The sequence below is a fragment of the Trachemys scripta genome, chromosome 10 (genome assembly GCF_013100865.1).
Source record: "Trachemys scripta elegans isolate TJP31775 chromosome 10, CAS_Tse_1.0, whole genome shotgun sequence".
In the NCBI taxonomy this organism is placed as follows: Eukaryota; Metazoa; Chordata; order Testudines; family Emydidae; genus Trachemys; species Trachemys scripta.
The window spans coordinates 50,439,647-50,460,320 of record NC_048307.1 but is presented as its reverse complement, the minus strand read 5'-3'; the positions used below and the strand labels follow the sequence as shown (position 1 = coordinate 50,460,320).

Below are 20,674 nucleotides of genomic sequence, written 5' to 3'. Positions count from 1 at the left end.
AATAGTAACATTCCCCTAATTCTAAGCAGGTCACGATGAGCGACATCACTCTGCTGAGAATTTCTGAGACCGAGAAAGAACGCATGCTGCGTGAAAGCCAGCAAAAACCAGGGCCGTATGCCACCATGCTCTGCAAGGCAATGATCCCAGAGTACTTGATGATAGCCTGGCGAGGAAAAGTTTTCTACCACGGAGGACACAGTAAGGCCGCTCTCCCCAGGAACCTCATGCAAAGGCTTTCCAGTTACCTCCAGGGGAGCTTTGTGGAGATGTCCCATGAGGATTTCAGCTCTATCCCTGGATATATAGACCTTCTTTTCCAGTAGCTGCACTGGAAAGGACTAAAAAGTAGAGCGCCTAGGGCAAACTAATCATGATAAACCGGACATTGTTAGATTCTTTTGCAGTAGTTGCACTGCCAAGGACTAAAACATTAAGCGCCTAGGGCAAACAAATCATGAAAAACCCATTGTTAATATTCCTGTTCTGTTCAAAATAAATGTTTACATATTTAAAACACTTACCGACTGATCCTTCCCCTGATTCAGGGTCTGGGTTAACGCCTGGGGATAGTTGGTAGGGGATCTCTGTGAGGGTGATGAAGAGATCCTGGCTGTCTGGGAAATCAGCGTTGTAAGCGCTGTCGACTGCCTCGTCCTCCTTCTCACCTTCCTCATCTTCCCCGTCCGCTAACATCTCCGAGGAAGCGGGCGTCGACAATATCCCATCCTCAGAGTCCACGATCAGTGGTGGGGTAGTGGTGGAGGCCGCATCTAGAATGGAATAAAGTGCCTCGTAGAAACGGCATGTCTGGGGCTGGGATCCAGAGCGTCCGTTTGACTCTTTGGTCTTCTGGTATGCTTATCTCAGCTCCTTGATTTTCACGCGGCACTGCGTTGCATCCCGGCTGTACCCTCTCTCTATCATGCCTTTTGATATCTTCTCGTAGATCTTTGCAGTCTGTCTTTTCGATCGCAGCTCTGAAAGCACGGACTCATCGCCCAACACAGCGATCAGATCCAGGACTTCCCGATCAGTCCATGCTGGGGCCCTCTTTCTATTCTGAGATTGCATGGTCACCTCTGCTGGAGAACTCTGCATCGTTGCCAGTGCTGCTGAGCTCGCCACGATGTCCAAACAGGAAATGAGATTCAAACTGCCCAGACAGGAAAAGGAATTCAAATTTTCCCGGGGCTTTTCCTGTGTGGTTGGTCAGAGCATCCGAGCTCGGACTGCTGTCCAGAGCATCAACAGAGTGGTGCACTGTGGGATAGTTCCCGGAGCTATTAGCATCGATTTCCATCCACACCTACCCTAATTTGACATGGCCATGTCGAATTTAGCGCTACTCCCCTTGTTGGGGAGGAGTACAGAAATCGAATTTAAGAGACCTCTATGTCGAACTAAATAGCTTCGTTGTGTGGACGGGTGCAGGGTTAATTCGATTTAACGCTGCTAAATTCGACATAACCTCCTAGTGTAGACCAGGCCTTAGAAAACATGAATGAAATCCTGGCTCCATTGAAATCAATGAGATCTTTGCTGTGGCCTTCAATGAGACCAGGATTTTCACCTCATATGTACAGTTAACTGTTTCTAAAAAATAAGTCTGAAAATACTTAAAAAGTTAAGCAGAGAAGTGCAACCCAGATCTGTAGGTAAAACTTCTGTGTGGGAAAAAATAGGAGCAGTCTAGCATAACAAGACATGGCTTTTCTCTGGAATCGTCTTTACCTTAATACCCCCTCCAAACACTGACTAGGCTTACCTTGATCAACTTGAGAGCTGAGAAGATCACAAGACATGATTGCAGGCTGGTGACTTTTTTGAGTAATTTGAATTCCTTGGATCACCAGCGAATGAGCTAAGGACTAGAAATAAAATCAGAGACTGAATTCTCTGTTGGCCCAAGCAAATGCAACTCCAGTGAGGTTGAGTTGGCACTGCAGCCTTTACACCAGCAATGCATTTTACCCAAGTGTCTCATCTACAGTATTGCCAACCCCAGCCATTCAGAAATCATGATCTTGGCCCCAAAAATCATGAGATTTTTAAAAAGAAATAAATAAATTTTGGATTATTTGTATTTGCCTTCTAGTTTTGGAGCCTTCAGGATGCACTCAGTTCATATATTCAAGCTTTTTCTCTGCAGCCACGAGGGCTTGAAACTTGTTTTAAATGTAAGTTGAGGAGTTGGGGCTTTAAGTAATGCATCAGATATCGGAAGACTCATGATAAAATTGTGTGAGTTGGCAGCACAGCACCTAACACTGATCAGTATGTTCATGAGGCAGGACAGCAACCACAGAACACTAGGTAGTCTCAGATGGTCACCCTGCTGCCATTAAAACCAACCCAAACCTGCTAACCTTTAGAAAGATGAGTAAAACCAACTTTTTAAGTATGCCATTGCAAATTTACTGTTATTTACTGAAGCAAAATAAACTACACCTCAGGTGACAGTTTGGAAATTTGAGGGATGATGTGACAATAAGAGGATGCTATCCCTGAGTAACAGCTCCAACAGATCCCAATGCTTGCTCTGATTAATAAGCTTACTACTGAGAGAGCTAGTAGTGACCTTGATATTTAGGTTGCCTAACAGTTTCCGTTCTTTTTCTGACACCTCTACTATTTGCAGCAGGCCTTTAAAATTCAGTAGAGAGAAAACCCTCAGGCTAGAAAAGTGCCTTTTGCTCAGCTGTAGCTAAGTTACAGATTGTTAAAAATCATGATTTTCCCTGCTCTGGTTTGTGTTTTTTCAGGAAAATTTTGGAAGCATGACAAAATAATAACTGAACACAAACATTTGAAAGATTCTGGGCTTATGGTGCCATGAAGGTCCCAGAAGGTGCAGTGGCACACACTGCATTGAGAATCCTGGGTTGCTGCTGGAGCAGCAGTGGGGAGTGGCGAGCCATATCGAGCTCCCTCCAACCCTCACCACAACGTTATACCTGGCACGTTGCCCCAGAATCACATCCCCATCCCTCCCTCTCTGAGGGGGCACCAAATTGAGCAGGTGCTCCCCCAATTCCTGGGTTTGTGGGAAAAGACCCAGACTGGGCTCCCTCCATAAGTGTCCTGGACTAAGTGTACATAGCCCCAGCCCATTCCTCCCCTCTGGAAACACAACATGGGATAGAAGCACTCCAGCTCCCAAGGAGTGGGAAAGAGAAAGGGCTGGACTGGGCTCCCTCTGAACCCTGCACATGGAACCAGAATCCTATTTTCCTACTGCAGATGATAACCTTCTCCTGCTATTAGCTAATGTTAGGTCCTGTACTTCAAGCTGTGCTGCAGTGCTGAAAGTTTTGTGTCCAAACCTTCATAATGATACATAATGGAGGGATTGTTACAGTTGTACATAGTAGAATTTATTTTTACATTTTAAAAAACTGGGAAATTACATACAAATAACCTGTGTATCTGGATTATGAGATAGTCTTTAATTACATGATCACATACTATTTTTCCACAGCATTCTGGTTCATTCAGGGCACAGGATGATCCACAAAGGGGTAGAATTAAGGCTGTATGAGCAACTGCAAATCTGGCATTTCCTAATGTTTGAGTGCTTGATTTTCCAACCTAAACATCTTTCTTTTAATATATTTTTTTCTTTGTAATATAGTACTGTATATACACTTGTTGACCAGTAAAATCTTCACGATTGCAAAAATCCACCCTTGCTTTCCCTTTCTTTTTAATATGAAACCTTCTGAAATCTGTCTTGTTCCCCTGCAAACTCCTCTGGAATTCCTTACATTAGAGCTGTCAGAAGGATTAGGAATCTGCAGTGTAAACATTTGATGAACGCCAGCATGTTTCCCAAGTGATAACAAAATTCATTTACTGTTGATGCCCGATATGTGATATTTTAATGTTCATACATTTTTTCTAAACAGTAGTTTTGTTTTGGTTTATCAAATCAAGTGTTCATCTTGTTGGACTACCTACATGCCATGTTTGGGGTTCTAGAAATTGACTTCTCTGAATACACCCCTTTTTTAAAAAATGTAATAAGTATAGAAAGCATTTTCTTCACTGAAAACCAACTGCATGGTTTCCTTCAAACTTTCAAAAAGCATTAATTTAGACTGAGAAATGTATTTACTAGAGCCATGATGGTGAGAGTCATGTGTCAAGCCTAACCAATTGTAAGAGGAGATATTCATTTTAAATTTTAAGCGATATCTGTACAGGAGTTGGTGAAAACTCTTTCCGCCACCACAGCATCTGCAAAGTCCTAAACTGCAGAACTGTTTGGGGCAGTGGCCCTGCCAAATCCTAGTTATTGTCACACAGTTATCAAGTGGAATCTTTTCCAGTTGTGAGGATTTTATGTTGCTGAAGGAAATCATTTGGATCTGTTACTGAGCCTCTGTTGTGGCAAAGCCGTGTCTTGAGGGAATAAATTCTATGTTTACTCCACTTGAATTGAGGTCATTGTTGCTCACTAAAGTGGTGACAGAGCTGCAGGCTGTAGTTTATAAACTAGACCCAAGTTTTTCCTGACTGAGGAATGCCAGCAAGGAAATGTTGTGTTCTCTGTCAGTGGAGATTCTTAGTGCCCCCCTTCAGAAGAGCAGCCTCTAAGAAACATTCTTGAGGCATCACTTGATGTGGAAAATGTTTCCAGCTATGGATCTGTTTTGAACCTTTATTTGGGCTGATTAAGAAGATTATAACAGGGTAAATCAGACAGCCTCCAGAATTCTCAGGATTTCTTGACTCCATGCAGTAGCGTTTCAGGTTTCAGTAAGGTACATAAATTGCACTAATAGTGCTGGTTGATATCTTTTCCTGACAGTGAATGAAGGTCACGACCATGCTGATCCTATCTTTTTCCTTTTTTTTAAGCTCTCATCTACCTTCCATGCTGTTGATCATGAAGTTTTTTTGACACATCTGTGGTTCATACCCAGAGGTACATGGAGCCACTCTATTTCTTTCTTTTTTAAAAGATCCCAGAGCGGTACTATTAGATGATTAGCCACTCCTACTCTCCTATGATGACTCCATCCATTTCCCTTTTCCTCTAGGCTTCTAGATAGCTCCATGACTTACTTATGATTGACTAACAGGGATAGCAAGAATTTTGATGTTCCTATCGCTTCCCATTTAACTTTAGAATAGGTATAATTTTCATTCACAGATTGAGATTAGAGCCTAATGTTTCTAGTAAAAAAACCTTTCCAGTTTATGTTCTATTAGTGTAAATGCTTCAAAGTCACAGAGAAGTTGAAAAATGGGGAAACCGTGTAAAGCAACCCTGGCATTCTTGCTGAATTTATTTGCTTTCAGAGCATGCTGCCAGGGTTCTCCATTTTCCCCCACAGATTTTGCAAAGGTGGTGTGTGGAGGGATATGGGGATGGGGTGGTGGAGATTGAATTTTGTTGCTTTGGTCAGGTAAATAGATCTGTTATAGATTTCCATTTCTTGTGTGTATTCTTTTGTACAAGAATCTAGAACTGTGTTATATGTACTTTCAAAGGAATGTTAATAAATATATATATAAAAAAACTGGACTGTGTGCTCTTGATATACAGTGACCTCAGTTCAGCTGCACAGAGTACAAGTTAGCACAGACTTTGGTCCAGAATGTTTAAACTGCACCTTCCCTCCCTCGTCCTTTCTTCTCTCTCACTCCCTCCCTCTTTCCCTCCCTCTTCTTAGTTCTACAGTGCACACATAGCTTGTTGTATTTGCATATATGTGGTAAGGCTGTGTAATAAAATATCCTGTTTGTAATGAAAAAGTACCAGGGTACAGAATTTTAAGACTACTCTTGAATTTTCATGATTACTGTCTGGGTGTGCAATATACACACACATTCTTGCATACTTTTTACTGTTATGTATCACCTTTCATCCCAAAGCACTCTCCAAAAAGTAGCGTATACATATAGTCCCACTGACATTCAACCACCTCTTGGTTGGAAGGCAACAGTCAGTTAGTGCACTGTATGGCCAATAATATGTAGAGCAATCCATAAAGGTTAACAAAGTAACTCAAACAGTGAAGAGTTCTGGGTAACAGCACCAGTGCAAACCCCTACTCTAGTACCATAGCGTATATAATATCCAGGCAGGAAATTTTAAAGTCTTCTTTGAGAAGGACACACAGTGAACTGTATAGAATTTAATTCATCTGTGCAAGAAGAATGAAGGGCTAAGTCAACCCTGCTGAGATTTGAACCTATGATGCCAGGGAGTCTATACATGACAAATCTGATTTCTCCAACTATATATAAGATTGGGAAGGCTGGATGATAAAACCATGCTTTACATCAAATTGAAGCCTGTGTATTGGCTCCAGATCTTTTCTCAGTAGGTGTAGGCTAGTATTTTAATGATTTCAGCTTAATGAATGTGGGACCCCACTAGATACATCCTCCCGGTTTGACAGCAAACCATTGATAACCACTCTCTGAGTATAGTCTTTGAACCAGTTTTGTACCCACCTTATACTAATTTCATCTAGATCACATTTCCCTAGTTTGCTTATGAGAATGTTGTGTGGGACTGTGTCAAAAGCCTTACTAAAATCGAGATGTATCACATCTACTGCTTTCCCCCTATTCACTAGGCCAGTAGCCCTGTCAAAGAAGGAAATTTGGTTGGTTTGGCATGATTTGTTCTTGACAAATTCATACCGGCTATTCCTTGTAACCCTATTATACTCTAGATCATCTAGATGCCTATAAATTGATGACTTAATAATTTGTTCCAGTATCTTTCCAGGTATCAATATTAGGCTGATTAGTCCATAATTCCCTGAGTCCTCTTTTTTTTCACCATTTTAAAGATAGGTGCTATGTTTGCCCCTCTCCAGTCTTCTGGAACCTCACCCATCCTCCAGGAGTTCTCAAAGATAATTCCTAATGGTTCTGAGATTGCTTCAGCTAGTTTTTTAAGTACTGTAGGATTACTTTTATCAGCTCCTGCTGACTGATACATCTAACTTATCTAATATTCTTTAACCTGCTCTTTCCCTATGTTGACTTGTATTCCTTCCCTCTTGTTAATACTAATTTTGTTGAGTGTCTGGTCACCATTAACTTTTTTAGCGAATACTGAAGCAAAATAGACATTAAATATCTCAGCTTTCTTGATGTCATCCATTATTAGCTCTCCTTCCCCACTAAATACAGTACCTAAACTTTCCTTAGTCATTCTCTTGCTCCTTTTGTATTTAAAGAACCTCTTCTTAATGACTTTTATGTCCCTTGCTTGGTGTCACGCTATCTGGAGAAGCTCACAACTCTGAATGCCTACCTCAGGGCAGACTGTCCGAAAACAGGGCAGACACCCCAAACTCATGGTATGTTCTATAGTTAGATTTCACCAAGCCAATGACAAAGGTGAACTCCTGGATCACTATACCAGTCTTAACGTGGAGTCACAGACAGTCCACTTAGACTTTCCAGTCTATCTTACCACCCAGACAATCTGGACTTTGTGATAAATTTTAATAAATTGCCCTGGGAGGTTGTGGAATCTCGATCATTGGAGATTTTTAAGAGCAGGTTAGACAAACACCTGTCAGGAATGATCTAGTTAATACTAGAGAGCAGGGGACTCGACTAGATGATCTCTCGAGGTCCCTTCCCATCCTATGATTCTATGATAAAATGGTTACTTACACCAAAAATCACATCACATTTAGATTGCTTCCAGTCCCAAGACACCAGTCACTTACCCCAGATCAATTGGTACTCTAGATCAGTGGTTCTCAAACTTTTTTTTTCATGGACCACTTAAAAATTGCCAAGGGCCTCAGCAGACCACTTAATGATCTTTCCAAATGTTGTTTGTACCGTTAGCTAACTATCGTAAAGCACTTTGGATAAAAGCACTATATAAAAAAACCTTAATAATTAACATTTTTTTTGTTCTACAAATAAAAGCACACAACTCATATTTTAATATACGTAGTCTTACCTTTCTAATGCGATGGATGTGCCCTTTCTCCCCCACCGCGGCAGACCCCGAGCTGGGGCTGGGAAGGGGGGAGTGTCTCTCCCTCGCCACAGCAGCCACAGAGCTGAGGCTGGGAAGGAGGGCTGTCTCTCCCCAGCAGCCGCAGCGCTGGAGCTGGGGAAAGTTGCCTCTTTCTCTGGCCGCCACATCCCTGCACATCCAAATTCCCCACACACCCCTCTTCTTACCACACTGCCTACATGGCTCCACTAATTAGGTGGGTGGCCCTTCATTCAGTTATGTGCGGCCGCCCAGGCGTGCACCTTAGAGGGAACTATTCACGGACCACCTGAATGGAGTGGTCCGCGGACCACAGTTTGAGAACCTCTGCTCTAGATCTTACACCAAAGACAACACTGGTAGCCAATTCTATAGTAAACTAACTAAAGGCTTATTAACTAAGAAAAGGAAATGAGAGTTATTGAGAGGCTAAAGCAGGTAAAATATATACACATGTAAGTCACATTTTGTAATTCCAAATGGTGACAATGATGTAATAAACTGCCACTTTCCCAAAAGTCATTTCAGGGTACCCAGATTGTCTCTGGGAATCTCCGTTTTGCATCTGGTACACTTTCTTGTAAGAGTCCAAACAATCCAGAGATCCAGGATCTTTCCTTAAATCCATACTTACATCATCTTCTCACAGAAAACAAGCTGACAGGGTCACTACCCATGTGGATTTTTCCTTTGATGATGGAGAGTGAGGAATACATTATGAGTCTTTGACTTCCAGTCAGCACACACAATGACCACTTGCTTTGAAATTAGCAGTTTTCTGTTAAAGTTCTTCATTTGCATTCCACAAGACTTCTTTCCCATTTGATGGGTTATTTAGTTACAGGGATATACACACTGAAAATGTTTACTACTACATATAATGAGATACAACAATGCAAGTAACATTCCACTAGTTTTCATGAAGTTTAAACACCAAATACATTCTTATACATTTAACTATCACTTTGATCTATACTAATACACAAGTGACTTGGTGTGGGGCTCTGGCATGAGCTGGCACCTGGTCTGCCAGTGTCACACTATGTATAATTCATTTTGTGCCTTGGACTTTCTGATTTTGTACCTACATGTTTGGGCTATTCTTTGTACTCCTCCTTAGCAGTCTGTCCTTGTTTCTACTTTTTGTAGGATTCCTTTTTGATTTTCAGGTCATTAGAGAGCTCTTGATGGAGTCATACTGTCCTCTTACGATTCTTCTTATCTTTACTATGCTTCGGGCTAGTTTGCAGTTGTGCCGTTAATATTGTCTCCTTCAGAGACTGCCAGCTCTCCTGACCTCCTTTTCCCCTTAGATTGTCTTCCCATGGGAGTTTACCTACGGGTTCTCTGCATTTGTTAGTCTATTTTTTAAATCCATTACCCTTATTCTTCTGCTCTCACTCCTTCCTTTTCTTAGAATCATGAAATCTATCCTTTCATGATCACTTTTACCGAAATGGCCTTCCACTTTCAGATCTGCTACCAATTCCTCCTTGTTGGTCAAAATCAAATCTAAAATGGCTGTTCCCCCGGTTACTTCCTCCATTTTCTGGAACAAAACATTGTCCACAATATATTTCAGGAACTTATTTGAAATTTTATGTATTGCTATATCATTTTTCAAAAAGATGTCTGGGTAGTGAAAGTCCCCCATTACTACCATGTCTTATGTTTTGGATATTTGTTCTAGAAATGCCTCATCCACTTCCTCTTCCTGATTTGGTGGTCTATAGTCGAATCTCCTTTCTTTTATCCTCCCATCTCTCAAAAACAGTTGATGGGACTTTGATCAAACTTTCCTTTAAAAATATACCACATTAGAAAATTTCAGCCTGGAAGGTAGACGCTTTAGGGAGCTATGAGCTTCTCAATACAAAGCTCATCCTGGGAAGTGTTTTGTAGCCTTATCTACAATAGTCTCTACCTTTAGCCTGCTATAGGCCCCAGTTCAGCAAATCACTTAAGCATGTGCTTAAGTCTCATTAAAGTCAATGGAAAGTAAGTAAATGCTTTGCTGCTTTAGGAGCATAATGAAAAACTTATAACTAGGGCCTAAGCCAATGGAAAGACTCCCATTGACTTCAAATGAGCGTTGGATCAACCTGCAGTGCATCAGAATGAGTTTATCTAAATACATATGCAAATTCTGTTTTTAATCAGATTTTTAATTGCAAGTTTCTTAGATCAGTATGGTGTATGTATGTTAGTCTATAAATTATTTATTATTTTAAGGCCAGATCATGCTTGCTCTATTCAGATCAATATTTTCATTAATTTCAGTTAGTCTACCTGCATGAGTAAAGTGATTAAGATTTAGACCCTAGCCTTTTGAATACTCAAGCATATAGGCAATCTAAGAATAAATTAATTGGCTTTTATTGTGTTACAGGCATACAGTACATGAAATAATGCTTTGGAAATTGCTATACTAGTAATTATAGTAGTACTTCTAGTAGTTATACTAGCAATTTTAGGTTAATTATTTGCTATTTAGGTTAATTATTTGCTATTTGCTGAGGTTCATACTGTCAATATATTAAACATCTTTATCATATCCTATAAATTTTTAGCTTATTTTATGAATTTTTGGAAAAAGAAGTATAGGATACCTAAATGATTTGAATGATGCAATTTGTAATTGACTTAAGTAATGTTTAAAACTCAGGAGACATTTTAGTAAAATAATGGCAGTTTTTCAATATGAATGTCAGCTATACCCTAACTTCATACATTTGTGTGGCACTCATTTTAATATACTCCTAATTAATAAGAGTACATTTTTGTCTTTCACCAACAGTCTCCTTAACTTCATTGTTGCTAATTACATGCACTGTATAACCCTGGAAATAGCTTTTAAAAGTCTCTCATTATATCACTCAGATTCATTTTTATTTTTTATCACTACAGTTTCCCAAATACTTAATTTAAAAGGGCAGTGGCTTGTTTTGTTTAGATTTATATTTTGGACTTTTACATTGTTTTTTACAATTTAGGGTTGAATATTGGTGCTTGTGACAGCAAGGCACATCAGCTGCTGCCAATGGCTTCATTCTAGCAAGCTTGTCCACTACAGTTTTGGTGTTGCACCTCAGTCCTGTGATACAGCACAAATGCACAGGCATATGTTTGGCCTTGGGCAAAGATTGCCTGTTATGCCAAACAGGTTTATGGGCTTGTTAGGTAAAAACATTCTCTAGATACTAGACCAATCATTATACATGAGAGTGAGTTAAGACCAAGGAGAGGTTTCCTAAAGATGCTAAGGGATTTAGCAGCACAAGTCCCACAGAAGTCATTCAGACTTGTGCTCCTAAATCCTTTCACCTTAACTAACACTCTCATATGTACAGGTTTGTACAGTATGTGAGAATAAGCTCCGTGGACTTTCTGAGTACTTGTGCTACTAAACCTCTTCGCCTCTTTTGAAAATCTGCCCCTAAGACCTTGCCCATCACTGTAAATTTTCTGATTGTTTAAAGCCAAGCCTGTAATGTTATTTAAATGTAAGGGTGTATTGCGCGGGGGGCTGGAAAGCTACAATACATTTTCAAAGTTCTATGATGAGGCAGTCTTAACCCAGAATAGAAGCATCACCAAAAAAAGGGGTGGGTGGGTGGCTTTTGTGGGAAATAAAACTGCTGTACAAACTACATTATATGAAAATGAATGTTACACTAACTGCAACTGAGTTCTAGATAATACATTTTACCTCTTGTAGAAACCTTGCCTTGAAATGCTGAAAATTCTCTGCAGAGGAGCTGAAGTTAGTTAAATACTGGAACAACTGCTGATTTATTTGCATCTTTCAACATGACCAATCCCCAGTAAGTACGATATGAGAAAGTTACAAATGCTTTTCCATTCAATGAGTCAAATCCCATTCATGTAAAATCCTCTGTGCCAAATTCTCCTGATCCCAAGGAGGTTGCCTCAGTATTCCTGGGAGGAGAATTTTAAGTTTGGGGTAAGGATTTGCTCAGTTGTCTGCAGACCCGGAATTAGTGCAACAACAACAAAATGAATATTGTAAACTTTTCTGAAGTGTTGTTAATAGTGAATTACCAAGAACTAATATATAAAATTATTTTCGGGTCTATCTAAATTTTTGTTGTCCTGCCAACAAGCCTGTGTTAAGACTATTTGTCAACACTGTTTCATTTGCTTTTTCACTGTCACTTCATTATCTATCTCTCATTTAATCTACTTAAGAGTCCAAAAGGTTAAAAAAAAAAAAAAAAACAGTTGGAAGCTGAAAGGGCTTCTCTAACACTTTTCAGTTTGTTCTATAATACCAGTAGTCACACTGTGGTCCACTTCCAAAATAGCTAATATGTGGTATAAAAGCATTAAATCAGACAAGAGAAAAGTCTGGCCAAATATCAGAAAAAAATCTCCTGCTAATTAGATCTTTTTAGACAGTGAAATTATTTTCAGTGGAAGTGGTAAAAGTCTCATTCCTTGAGACATGTAAAATTAGATTGGACAAAGAACTAAATAAAGGGACACTGGCTAGATGACCCAAAGGATCTTTTGCACTAATTTCTATGATTGTGTGAAACAATATAGGTCATTGCAAGCCTTTTACTTCAGTCATAATAGTGTCTTCACATTGTTAAAGTGACCTTCCCAGGTAATCTGTGCAGTGGTTCTACTCCATTGTAATTCTAATGCTTAGACTCTGAGCAATACTGCCTTTTCCCACCTCTTCAACTTAGACTTTTATCCTTCTTCATCCACGTCTTATGTTCCTGGCTCCAAACTCTTACAAGACACACGATTTAGGCAAGAGCTCTTCTAAATTATTCAGGTTTTGTGAGAAAGATGAAGTCTTATTCAGGTTGGTTGAATAACTGGAGGATTATAATAAGCTCTTTTTAAAAAAAAATCAATGCAACTTTTGCAGTCAAATAAGAAAGGAAAGTTGCGTGTAAGGCACTTTTTAACTGTATCCCTAAGAAAGGTGCGATGGTTGGGAAAGTATTTTTCTATCTGTCAAAAACTTGAATGAAATAGCCTGGCATTTCTTCAGAAGTTAACAAGCTCTCCCAGATTAAAGCTAAAGAGGTTTATGTTTATGACACAATGTGAGTCAAATGGAAAGGGAGGCATTCATTGGAGTCCACAAAGAATCTATACCTGCTGGGACTTGACAGGCAAACCCTCTACACTAACAGAGTTGTCCATCACATATACTATATATTAAGTACTGGGCAATAACTTATTTTTTCTCTAAGTGGTATCTTATTGTAAGTCATATAGACACACATACATAGAATATCAGGTTTGGAAGGGACCTCAGGAGGTCATCTAGTCCAACCCCATGTCCCAGATCCCTAAATGGCCCCCTCAAGGATTGAACTCATAACCCTGGGTTTAGCAAGCCAATGCTCAAACCACTGAGCTATCCCTTGGTTTTACCCTTGTATGCGTGCATGGAGTTCCATTAACATTAAGAAGGATAGAGAATGCATGACCAGTTTTAAAATTATGTTCTACACATATATGGATGGGAAGAATTTATCTGGGATCCTCCTATAATTTTATTCCTCTTCTTACTCAATAACTCTCCTCAGAAATCCTAGAGCATTAGCAACCCTTTCTCTGGTTGAGTAGGGCAAGATGTGGCAGCATTCAGAACTTTTCTAAATATTGACCAGAGGTCAATGAAGGGCAATAGAATGTATGTATTACCTTAGAGCAGTGGTTCTCAAACCATGGGGAAGGCCTCCCAATGGAAGCACAGGAATGTGTCAAGGGAATGTGCTTCTTTTTTTTAAAAAAAAAAAAAGAGCTCTGGCTGTCAGCCCTGGCTGGCTCTGGCTCATGCAGCAAGGCCATGCACACCCAGGAGGCGGAGATAAATGGGACAGCCAGAGCCTGACCCCCAGGCACCACCACTTAGGCTCTCCTCCGTCCACCCCCTCAATCCCTGAGCAGGAGGCAGCCCTGGCTTGGGGTCTCCTTCCCCATTTCCCCCACCAACGCCTCAATCCCTCGTCTCAATGCAGCGGGGCTCTGGCTGTCAGCCCCAGAAGAGCAGCAGCAGCGCAGAAGTAAGGGTAGCAATGGGGCACTAAGTCTGTTGTGAAAAGTGATATTGATGAATATTACTTTTCTCATTACCACCCTTACTTCTGTGCTGCTGCTGCTGGGTGCCCTGCCCACCCAGATGCTGCTCTCTGCTCTGCCTTCAGAACTGGGTGTTGGTATATGTACTTGGGAAGGGGGCGTAAGCAACTACAGACACCAAGAAGGGGAGCCCAATCAAATAAGTTTGAGAATCACTGCCTTAGAGTGATTTGTACACTGGTCAGTAAAGTGCTTGATCATTGTTCACTGATCTCACTACAAGGAGGGGGGTTAGTTCATGTAACTACATGCCTTCGTTTCATTGACTCTCTTTTCTACTTTGCAAGTATACTTTGCTACATAGTTCATAGTTTTTTTCTTTGTGTGTTTGTTGAATATTTATGTTTATATTTTATGTGCATGAAAAGGCTTCAGCTCTGCAGTCTGAATCCAATTTTGCCCTTGTGTGCATATGAGGATGCTATTAACCTCAGTGGGAGCGACCTTTCACAGATGAGGATAGATTTTGGCCCCATAAAACATTTCTCCACATGTATTATCAAAAATGACACATAAATACCAGTAATCAAGCCTTTTTCCTTCATTATGGGAAATTTTAGTCCTGCTACTTGTGGAAGTTTCCCATTCCTTACTGCGTATATTTTTTTCCGTTTGCTTATTCATCATTTCAGGCCTACAATAGAAGGTGGAGTTTCAGAAGTTGAGATCATTTCACAACAAGTAGAAGAGGAGACCAAAAGCTTAGCTCCTGTACAACTTGTTAACTTCACTTATCGAGATTTACCCCTTGCTGCGCTTGATCTCTCTGTGGCAGGGTCCCAGCTCTTATCAAATTTGGATGAGGAGTACCAAAGAGAAGGGTAAGTGCAAAGGGTATCCTAAAGGATTTTCATGGTTTACAGAAGGGAAAGCCATGAGATGGAGACAGAAGGCCAGCCTATTTCACTTGAATCCGTTCTAAAAGCATCTTTTCCTAATGTAGCTATTTAGTTGTTTTCAGACTCCTTGCAATAAAGTAATTTCTGGCTCCCGTGTGAACACCGTGCATATTAGGAAACTGCCGTCAGAGAGAAAACTAAAGCTTGGTCTATACTAAAATGTTAGGTCAACCCAGCTACGTCACTCAGGGGTGTGAAAAATCCACACCCTTCAGCGATGTGATTAAGCTGACCTAACCCCTGGTGTAGATAGTGCTCGGTCAACTGAAGAATTCTTCCTTCGACCTAGCTACTGCCCCTTGGGAAGGTGGATTACCTGCTGCGATGGTAGAACTTCTCCCGTCAGTGTCTACTCTAAAGTGCTACAATGGCACAGAAATGCTGTAGCATTTCAAGTGTAAACAAGCCCTAAGTTGAGTCGTTTGCCTTGACTTTTGGCTCTTCCCCATAAAAACAAAACAAAACAAAAAATGCAGAAAAGCCATTCCATAGGTCCTCTGTGATAGATGTCTCAGGAGAGTGTTCCATGGTGAGATGCAGGGATCAGTGACGGTGGTCCACATGTTTGAGTGGACATTTCTTGATCTGGTGATTATGACTATGCAACACAACCTCCTAAGCCTCATGCAGATTATTTCTGTTTCTAAAAGAAGAATTTGCTCTGGTAGGCTGTGAATGAGGCTGTTGATATTCAGAATATATATCAGGGATCGGCAGCTTTGGCACGGAGCCCATCAGGGAAAGCCCCTGGCGGGCCGGGCTGGTTTGTTTATCTGCCGCATCCGCAGGTTCGGCCGATCACAGCTCCCACTGGCTGCGGTTTGCCGTCCCAGGCCAATGGGGGCAGCAGGAAGTGGCGTGGGCTGAGGGATGTGCTGGCCGCCCTTCCTGCAGCCCCCATTGGCCTGGGACAGCGAACCACGGCCAGTGGGAGCTGCGATCAGCCAAACCTGCAGACGCAGTAGGTAAATAAACCGGTCTGGCCCGCCAGGGTGCTTACCCTGAGCTTACCCTGACGGGCCGCATGCCAAAGGTTGCCGATCCCTGATATATTTGCACAATAATGTTGTTGATAGAACATACATGCCGATTCTGGCTACATTTACACAGGGAGTCCAAATCAAGTTCATTATATTTGTTAGAAAATGTCTTTGGAAATGAGAGAATTAAAACACTTACTAAATATACTCTTCAACTGAGTATATTAAAGGTAAAAGAATGTTTAATACTGAATCACAATATATATGAGAATGGCAAAGCATTTTACCTAGATCCATTATTTTTATAAGTAGTGGTTTGTAAGTAGCTACCTTAAAAATGTAACAAACCTAGCACCTTGATTGTCTAAAAGGCAGGGAATACCCATAGTGGGGGAGTGTAGAAGGCTGTGTTCTGCCTTAGACATATGGATGCAACTTCTGTTGGTCTGAAGGCCAAATTGAGCTTTTTACAAAGGCCAATTAACGAGTCAAAATTTCACTGTAATTTACAGGTAAAACAAGTAACATGTAAACACATTTTACTTATGGTAGTAGTAGGAGTTGTTTATATTTATGCCTGTATCTATAATTTTCACTCCATGCATCTGAAGAAGTGGGTTTTTTTACCCACGAAAGCTTATGCCCAAATAAATCTATTAGTCCTTAAGGTGCAACTGGACTCCTCCTTGTTTTTATGGATACAGACTAATACAGCTACCCCTCTGATAACTGACTGCACAGTGACTCATTTGGAAAGCTGTCTCCCTTAGTGTGTGAAGCTATATAAAAGTAGCATCGCCTTTGATAAGGAGACCAATTGCCCAACATTGGATTATATAGCTACTGTTCATTACTATTTCAGTTTATATCTTACCAAATGTATATAGCTACTTTTACTGCATGATTTATCTAAAAACACTTCACAGTAAATCAATCTGAGATTTCAAGATGAAGACGAATAAAAAGGTTTATATAAGCTTCAAATTGTTGACAATTAGATATGTTTTAATCTACTCTTAGAAATCAGCAAAGATGAGACATCCTTGATCTACACTCAGCAGGTATTCCATGCTGCAGTCAGGAAGCAGAAGGAGGGGAAAGTTCTTGCCACTAGTTTTTTTTCCAAATTGGACTTCATGAGATGTCTTCAGAAATTCCAAACAAGGGGAAATAAATTTCAGTTAGATTATATAAATATGATGCAATACCACATGTGTCTGAAGAGGCACTTTATAATTAATTTGAGTATGCAGGTGTAAGCCTGAGGCTACACTGCTATTGGATAAATATAAAACAAGGTTAGTGCAAGTATTCAGCCCTAGTAGCTGCAGATTTTACCATCTGAAGATCCATTCTCCAAGGTCCAAAGATCTGTTACAATGGGTACTTCAACCTGCTTGCATCCTGGGTGCAGAAACAGACCTGTCAGTCACAGACAGCAGGGGAATGCCCCTCTCTCTGAAATTCCCCCCAGATTTATTTGCCTCCGCAGTGGCCAGTGGCTCAGCCAGGCCTCCCTGCTATGAAGCTTTTCTGTGGAAAATTCCAGACTTTATTTCAAATTTCTGACTAACAGATTGGTTGAAAAATGTGTCTGTCTAATTCCCAGCATTGTCACAGGACTTAATTTGCCTTGTGAGGAGATTGCCCCCTCAACTGTGCTTCCCCTTTGGAGGCATTTGCAGCGGTTGGTGCTCCTGCAGGTTTCAGGGAGTGAGTTAGGCTGAAAAAAGTCAGAGGCAAAGGGAAAGGTCTGTGTGGTCTGCTTCACCTTCTTACCTACTGTTTTTTGAGGGAGCTTGGCTGTTCTATGGGCAGAGCACAGCTTCCTCCTCACAGCTCAAACTGGGCAGGGTCACCTCAGTCCACCCTTCCCCAGGCAGGAAAGAAACTGGGTAGGATTGGAATAGCCGGCTCCAGGGGAGAGCAGCTCCTCCACCCCTATCTCCACGATGGGAATGACTTCAGAGAGTCAGTGTGCCAGATGGTAGATTACACATAAATCCGAATAATCCACACCAGCAACCATGCTCCCAGCTGTGAAGGTCAGTCACCTCCTCCCTCCCTTTATCTCCCCGCAGGCTGTAGATGGACACAGCACAGACTCTGCCAACATCACAGACTGCAGCAAGATATCTTTGGGGCTATCTCCCTCTTCCAGCTGCCACCCCACCTCTATAACAGGCGTCCTGAGATTCCCAGGCTGCCATCTCCAGGGAAAACACACAGCCATATGGCCAATCTACTTCCGGTGCAGTAGAGAGGGGTAGAGCTTCTGTGAAAGCCCATCTTTGAACCTCAGGCCTGTACCTTCCTGAGAGACCCAAAAGGGGCCCATGTTGGGTAGAGGATACAACATGTCCCAGCCTCTTTGAAAACAGGGAGATTGCTAGCCACTTGAACTATTTTTGGAGCAGTCTCTGAGCCCAGTTTCTCTCCCCCATCTGAAGCAGGATTATGGAGACAAATTCCCAAAGGGTAATTAATTAAACTTAGTGGTGTTTTCCCTGCTCACCTTCACAGAGTTCAGTGTGGCAGATCTATGCAAAAAGAATCAGGCCAGAGACTTGTGCAGACCCCTCTGGGCATGCCTGCACATACACACACACAAGAGGGAATTCTTCCTTTTTTGGGGGGAAGGCCTGCTGTCTGAATCAGAGTTAGGGGATCAAATAATAAAAATATATTAACAACAAACAAACAAACCAAAAGAAGTGGAGGATAGACTTTTAGGCAGAGTACAGAGTATTGTGAAACTATGCTTAGGACAGTGGTTCTCAAACTTTTGTATTGATGACCCCTTTTGCCCAGCAAGTCTCTGAATGCGACCCCCTCCTTTATAAATTAAAAACACATTTTTATATATTTAACACTATTATAAATGCTGCAGGTGAAGCGGGGTTTGAGGTGGAGGCTGACAGCTTGCAACCCCCCCCCATGTAATAACCTTGCAACCCCCTGAAGGGTTAAAACCCCCAGTTTTGAGAACCCCTGGCTTAGGAGGTCTGCAGCTGCCCTGGAACTTACCCTACAGGCTGGTGCAAAGTCTGTAGTTTAATTACTATGTTAAACAAGTGAAACATAGCCTTGAGAGTCTTCAGGAGGCCTTAATGCAAGTGTATAGAGTGTCCATGCAAGAAGGTCAAAGTGTTAGCAGCATACTCAAGTAAAGGAAGTTTTGTGTGAATCTCAACATTAAGTGCTTCCTTAGGGCAACAACCCTTATAGATTAAACTCCTGAAAGTCTCATAATACTTCATATCAGTTAAAATACACTGCCTATAGCTACTATATCCAGTCAGACAAGTATTGAAGTTGGGAGCTTTCTCAGATGAGACAGAGCTAGTCTGTGCTTCTAATTCAGACAAGTAGTCTTCAAGCTGTCCTACTATTGATTCCTAGAGTAAAGTGAAAAAATATTCTTTCTTCTGTTAAGCATCAACGTCTAGTCCTTAGGACTACTGACAGCCTTAGGCCAGAGAAGTTATATCCCCTGTATTAAGATTTGCTAGGTGGTCAGATGACCATCAATACAAAAACTCACCAAAATTTAACATATTGGTTATCTGGTCTTTAACCAATGCCATTTTTTGTCAGAAGGCTTCTCCACACTATAGAGTGCAGGGGAAGATGGAGGATATATAATATACCTCATTTGGAATGTCCGTACCTAAAAAGATAAGCCTGTTCCTGACCCTGGAGGAACACCGCATTGAAAATCCTGTTGTAACAGATCCATGGACCTTAGCACAATGAAGAATAGAAAAATGTGTGTCTGCCACAGATCAGATAATGCACTTGTCAGAGGGTGAGTACAAAATAACCAAAAGGTTCTATTCAACCCTCAGTGTTACTGTGATGTTCTCATTAAGGCTATTGGGAGTTGTTCATGATATTGGAGAGAGTGGACGCCAAAGTAGAAGTGTTATTGTAAGGGAAATTGTTAACCAGAAATCTAGTGAGTGTTTAAAAATGAGTTAAAAGTAGCTTCAGGTGCCGCTCCTAATTTTTATGGTTTATGTTGGTATTTTCTATTTTATAAAAATATTTTCTCTCCCCACTGCCATGTAAAAGATCCACACAACTAATGGGAAATTGATGGGAAAGAGTGAAATTGACTATAGACAGAAAATATTAAATGCACAAATAAACAAACACATTGAAAAAATACTAGATCAGTATTTTTTAAATCTCATAATAAATTTAAAAACTTAGCCAAAAGTGAAAATGTTTTGGGTTTTGTTTTTGGTGTGTGTGGGGGTGGACTGGGGAGGGGGGGATTGTTTAATTTAAGTAATGGACAGTGTCCCTAAATATGAAAAAAAAATTAGTCTGGTCCATATCTTGTGCTGGTTATGTGTTTTATCTGGTGGATATACCTGTATGATTTTTTTTTTAACTATTTGTCTTAGTTTGTTGCTTCTGTACTGAGCCACATTTTAAATCTACTTACATTTGCTTATGTAGAGAGTAAAATAAACTATAGAAAATTATTTAAGAAAAAATGATGGGAAGTAGGATAAGAGGAGGAACAGAGAAGAGAGAGCAGCGAAATAGGAACATTGTGGGCTGGAGTTTGGAACAGCTGGGGACGTTAAAAATGGTCAAAGACTTGTCAACAATATTAGGAAGTTAAACATGGGAGAATAATAAACCTTCATGCTTTTAATTTTCAAATC

General features: G+C 40.8%; 1 protein-coding gene across 6 annotated transcripts in view; it reads left to right on the top strand.

The window, feature by feature from the left end:
* TMEM266 (transmembrane protein 266) overlaps positions 1–20,674 on the top strand; it is a 112,645-nt gene that overhangs the window by 28,216 nt on the left and 63,755 nt on the right. For 3 of the 6 annotated variants that reach the window (XM_034784181.1, XM_034784179.1, XM_034784180.1), the window contains 2 exons: positions 11,706–11,811; positions 14,749–14,937. The exons of 2 other annotated variants lie outside the window; for them this stretch is intronic. In XM_034784181.1, coding sequence (XP_034640072.1) covers positions 11,798–11,811; positions 14,749–14,937 — 203 coding nt within the window. In that variant the 5' untranslated portion in view covers positions 11,706–11,797. Of the gene's footprint in view, positions 1–11,705; positions 11,812–14,748; positions 14,938–20,674 lie in introns of those variants that run through there. One more of the 6 variants, XM_034784182.1, reaches the window with a different exon arrangement.